At 35.5% G+C, this 6,002-nt stretch overlaps 1 protein-coding gene across 1 annotated transcript; it reads right to left on the bottom strand.

Annotated features, from left to right (window-relative positions):
* Window positions 1-2,943: 2,943 nt before the first annotated feature.
* On the bottom strand, window positions 2,944-3,603 carry LOC137829219 (uncharacterized). The gene has a single exon (XM_068636017.1). The coding sequence runs from the start codon at window positions 3,601-3,603 to the stop codon at window positions 2,944-2,946; it is 660 nt and encodes a 219-aa protein (XP_068492118.1).
* Between the last annotated feature and the right edge of the window lie 2,399 nt (window positions 3,604-6,002).

Below are 6,002 nucleotides of genomic sequence, written 5' to 3' on the forward strand. Positions count from 1 at the left end.
TTAGTAGTCTTGTGGACTACTCTATTATATTATATGCAAACTCAATATGAGGAAGGAACTCATCTCAAGATTTGTGGTTCCCTTTCACGACTGACCTAAGCATAGTTGAGAAAGATCTATTCACAACTTCTATTTTTCCATCAGTTTGAGGATGACAAGAAGTTGAAAAGTTCAACTAAGTTCCTAGCCTTTCCCAGAGAGTTCTCCAAAAATCAAATTTAGGATCTCTATCTGAAACTATGGTTTTAGGTAAGAAGTCTTACCACTTCTTTAAAGAAGATCCTATAGATGTTGTTAGCATTATCCACTTTATCACAGGGTATAAAATGAGTCATCTTGCTATACCTATCCACTACCAAAAAGATGGAATCAAAACTTGTTTGTGCCCTAGGAAGTCCTAATATAAAATCCATGCTTATATCTTCCCAAAGAGCACAAGCAAAAGGTAAAGGAGTGTAAAGTCCATGAGGCATTATCTTAGATTTAGCTTTTAAACATGAGATGCATCTATGACAATATCTTTGAACTTCTTTCGTCATGTGTGGCCAAAATAATTTTCCTTTTAAAAGCTCAAGAGTTATATCAACTCCAAAATGGCCCATGAGTCCTCCTTCATGTGACTCTTTTACAAGGAGTTTTCTATGTGTTCTTTAAGGTATACAAAGTTTTCCTTCTTTAAACAAGTACCGCTTAGAAACATAAAAACTTCTTTGTGCTCTATGTTGGCACTTAACAAAAGTGAATGCAAAATTCGGATCTTCTTTATAAAGTTCAGGTATGTTTTCAAATCCAAGAACTTGGACTCCAAGTTTAGAAAAAGGGAATGTCTCTAAGATAAAGTATTTGCCACAATGTTTGTATTGCCCTTTTTGTATTTGATAACATATGGAAATTGTTCAAGAAATTTCATCAACTCTGCATGTCTTTTGTTCAACTTGTGTTGACCCTTCCAATATTTCAAAGACTCATGATCACTATGTTTTATTGAATTTAAAGCTTTGATGTCTCCAAATCTATGAAGATTGCTTGAAGTCTGGGTTGTTTCTTGTAGGCATGGGTTCTGGGTAGATTAGAATTATTCGATCCACTCTTAGCTCAATCCAAAACTATCAATCAAGTGTTTTTCAAAGTAGTGAAAAAACAACCAGTTGATTTGTCGTTTCAATTGGTTGTTTTACACTTGGTGGTTTTGGAAAGGATTTGAAAAGGCTGAAATTGGTTGACCTCACAGTCAAGGCCAATTCAATCGGTTGAATCGAGCTTTCAATCGATTGCTTTTTAAAAATCTTAACAGAATTGGTTAAGTCTGGTAAATCTGTTTTCCATGATTCATATCTGTTTTGGCCCCTGATTGAAAGTCTAAAATAGTTATTTTTGAGGCTATATAACTAGTGTTTACATCTCTGAAATGAAAAGAGATCAGGTTACCAAAAAGATTAAAAGTTTTTCAAGATTGCAAGATTGCTTTAGGCTTTGCTTTGGTTAAGAGTGGAATAGGAACTGCTGTAATCCTTTTATATCAGGTGTGATCTTTCCTCTTTACTTTTATTTCATTTCATATTTGTCAAACTTGTAAGGTACTGGTGTCTACAGTCAGAGGGTGTTCTGACTTGTAGTTTTTGTGTTTCAAAGAGGGTGAGTGTTCTTGAAGGGTTCAAGGTCACCTCTTTAGTGTTTGTGTTGTGTAATCTGTGGTTGGTTACCTAGTGGAATACCCAAGGGTTTCTGGGGACTGGATGTAGTTCAGGTTAAGAGTGAACCAGTATAAACATTGTGTGTGAATCTCTCTATCCCTCACTACTTTAAAACTGTTTGATCTGCGTTTTTGTAAAGTGCTGATAAAAACAATCGGTGGATTCGCATAAACAACCGATTGATTTTTTGGAATCAATTTAAAACAGTTTTGTTTCTTGGCTGATCTGATTGCTTCTTTTGTGATTTTGCATTAATCTTCATTCTTGTCCAGAATTTTTCAAAATCTTTCATTAAACAATCCATCCCCCTCTTGTTTAAAGCCTTTAATTCTAACATGCATGACAAATTCTTTTGAAACTAGATAGTGTTCCCAAGTCTGTAGGGCCCTCACAAGTGCATAGAGCTCTTTGTCACAGGTGGGATAATTGAGGGTTGCACCATGAAGTTTTTCACTAAAGTATGCAATTAGGTGTCCACCCTACAACAACACAACACCTATTCCTACTCATGTTGATGCATCACACTCTAGCTCAAAAGTTTTTGAAAAATTTGGTAAAGCTAGAATTGGTGCATTAATGAGTTGATTTTTCAACCTTTGAAAGGCTTGCTCATGCTTCTCAGTCCAACAAAATGAAGTGTCTTTCTTCACTAACTCATTGAATGGTGAAGCTAGACTGGACAAGTTAGGAACAAAGCTTCTATAAAACCTTGCTAAGGCATGGAAGCTCATAACATCTCCTACATTTTGTGGGGTTGGCCACTCTTGGATGGCTTTGATTTTCTCGGGGTCACATGAACCCCATTTTTGTTAAATATAAAACCTAAAAACACTACACTATCTACACAAAAGGTGCATTTATCTATATTTGAAAACAAATTATTATTCCTAAGAACTAATAAAACCTCCTTAAGGTGACTTAGGTGGGACTTTAAACTTTGACTATATACTAAGATATCATCAAAATAAACTACTACATATTTACCTATGCAATCTCTAAGGACATGATTCATAAGTCCCATGAAAGTGCTAGGTGCATTAATGAGTCTAAAAGGCATCACTAAACAAACATATAGTCCAAAATTGGTCTTAAAAGCAATTTTCCATTCATCACCCTCTTTGATTCTTATTTGGTGATATCCTATTTTGAGATCAATCTTGGAAAATATAGTGGGCACATGCAATTCATCAAGCATATCATCAATTTTAGTTATTGGATGCCTTTGCTTGATGGTGATGTTGTTGATGGCTCAACAATCACAACACATTCTCCACTTGCCATCTTTCTTGGGCACCAACAAAACAAGTACAACACAAGAACTTAGACTTTTTTGAATCCAACCCTTCTTCAACAATTCTTGAACTTGTGATTCTATCTCTTTAGTCTTTTCAAGATTAGGTTTGTAAGCCAGTCTATTTGTTAGACTAGCTCTCGAAACTAAATCTATTTGAAGTCCAATGGGTCTTTCCTCAGGGAATACATCACCAAATTCTTTAATGAGGTTTTTGACCTTAGGAGGTAGCTTGCTAACTTCAAAAAGTGTGGCACTGCATGTAAGTGCTCCTTTACACAGAAGGAGGCCTGAAGGTTGTTCAGATAGAAGTATTTTCTTAACTTCATTTTTTTCTAATTTTTGTTCTATCTGAATGACCTTGTGGGAATGAGCACTTTTATCCCACGCCTCATCATTGTCCCTAAGAACTTTCACTTTATTTTTTACTTTTATTTTCTCCTTTTCTCTTTTTAGTTTCATTTGTAGTTGGTCCTTTACCACTTGTGAAGGTGTTAAAGGATAGAGTATAAACTTCTTTTCCATGTGGGTAAAAGTAATTTCGTTGGTAACATCATCATGGGTTGTTTTCTTATCAAATTTCCATGGTCTTCCCAATAAGATATGGCAGACTTCCATGGGTACTACATCACTTAAAACATCATCTTTGTAATTCTCCACCGAAAGACTGAATTTTACATGTTTATATAAAATTAAGTCCCCATCTTCATTCAACCATTTAAGTTTATAAGGTTTTTGGTGGGGTATAACTTGTAGATCAAGATTTTCAATCCACCTAGTTGATGGAGATCAAGTAAGAGAGGATTTTACTAATGGAGGAAGAGGCCATCTACCCAAACATTTAAAGTTCTTCCTTCTAGTTTTCTCAAAAATTAAAGAAGAATTAAATAAAGAGAGGATCAAGCTCAAAGCCAACAAGAATTCAAGAATGGGCTCCAATTAATATCTTTCTTTGTAATTTCTTTTGTATAAATTTGTAAAACATATAGGAGTAGTGTTTAGGAAGGTACTAAGAGGGAAACCAAAAAGACACCTCTTTTGTAAGTACCTTAGGCGTTAGTTTTTTGGAAAAAACTATAAAGTTGTCTCTTCACACTCCTTTAGGCGCTAGAATAGAAGGAGTTGGAAGGTAACCTTTCAAAAGCTTCTCTTGTAAGCTTCTCTTGTACTTTGTGACCAACCCTCTCTATTATAAAAGGGGTGCTTAGGTCTTTGAAATAACAAGTTAAGATTGATTTTTGAGAGTAAAGAACCTCTACCAAATTGGTGAGTGATTGAGAGAGACTTGTGTGTTCTTCTCTTCTAGTCTTATCTTGAGTGAATTCTTGGGCTCTCAAGTGGCGGCAACAACACTCATCTTGAAGCCAACCATCCTTCAAGTGGCGTGCACATTCCAAGAGCCTCATCCACATAAGTCCATTTTCCCCTTCACTTTCCAAATTACCCATTTTTGTTCTACTTGTTTGTTTTCACTTTCAATCGGTGCAATCTCTTCCTTATGATGTCCTCTTTCATTTGTTGCACTTATATTCAATTTTAATCGGCGCAAATTGGTTGTTCTTGCTGTTTTGGTCACGTCCTCCATGGGTATAAATGCTATATGTTGTGTTCCTGAGTTTCTACCCATGGGTTTGTTGTTCTTGATGGGTTTCTATGTGAGTTTGGCTTGGTTATTGTGATTTCGTGAGTTCTTGAATGTTTAAGAACATTGATCCAATACTTAAAAAGTGCCTAATCATATTCCAACTCTTATTGAATCCATAACATGTTCATATCATATCATATCCATATCATGTTATTGGAATCATATCAATAGTGCAACAACAGTTGTAAAGATCCACTATTCACAATGAGAGAACAAGTGTTTTCTAAAATTTTACAACTTGTGTGAAAGATGTTCTCTCTTTGTGTTTCATGTTTCATGTTAGGTTGATTGTTGAGGGTTCTTCTGATCATCAATAATTCTCTCTCACATGGATATGCTCCCTCGCTTTTCTCTTTTTCCTCTTCCCCACTAGACTCATCCTCTTGGCTACTATACTCATCCTTACTTCTTAAGACCATGGTTCTCCTATTTGGGCATTGGGATGCTATATGGCCTATATCAAGACATTTAAAACATTGTATGTCTCTAGTGCGGGTTTGTGGGGTAGACACATCCTTTCATAGGCTCTTGGGAGTTTCTACTTTGGATTTATCTTTTGAAAAACTATCCTCCATTTCCTTTTTGTACTCCTTCTTGGGATAGGAGCTAGAATAAGAACTCTCCTTCTGACTTGAACCTTTTCTCAAAATTTTTGTTGAACTTTGATGCAAAGTTGGATCAAGTCATTCAAGTACCTATAGGTTAAGAGTTCCACTCTATCTCTTATCTCAAGATTGAGACCACTAAGGAACCTAGAAATTGTGGTGGTTTCTTCCTCCCTAATAGAGGCTCTCATCATATAGAGCTCCATCTTTTGCCTATAATCATTTACACTCATGCTCTTTTGTTATAGTCTTTGGAGATTGTCCATCAACTCCCTATTGTAGTAAGAAGGAATATGACGGAATCTCAAGGATCCCTTAAGTTCTTCCAACATGCTATAGGAGGGATCTTGTGGAAGCACATTTCTCTTTCTAGGGCTTTCCACCAATACATTGCATTAGATTGAAAGCTTAAAGTTGCTAGGGGTACCTTCCTTTCCTCACTACCATGATGGCAAGCAAAAAGTTGTTCTACTTTCATTTCCCAATCTATATAAGTTTCAATAATTTTCTTTCCATAAAAATAAGGTAGGTCTACCTTAGTCTCTTTGGTTGGATTTCTCTTCTAGTTCTTCTAAGTGTAGGTTGATAATATTCATTGATTCTAAGACTCTCTTCCTCAGCATGGGAGTCACTAGACCTAGAACAAGATGCATGTGATTTTTTATTTTAATTTTCTAATGTATTCATCCTTTTCTCTAACAATTTTCAATTCTTCTTCTAGTATTTCAAGATGAGCATATTTTTATTTCTTTTCTTCTAAAACTTGT

This window comes from Phaseolus vulgaris, chromosome 7 (genome assembly GCF_000499845.2).
Source record: "Phaseolus vulgaris cultivar G19833 chromosome 7, P. vulgaris v2.0, whole genome shotgun sequence".
Lineage (NCBI taxonomy): Eukaryota > Viridiplantae > Streptophyta > Magnoliopsida > Fabales > Fabaceae > Phaseolus > Phaseolus vulgaris.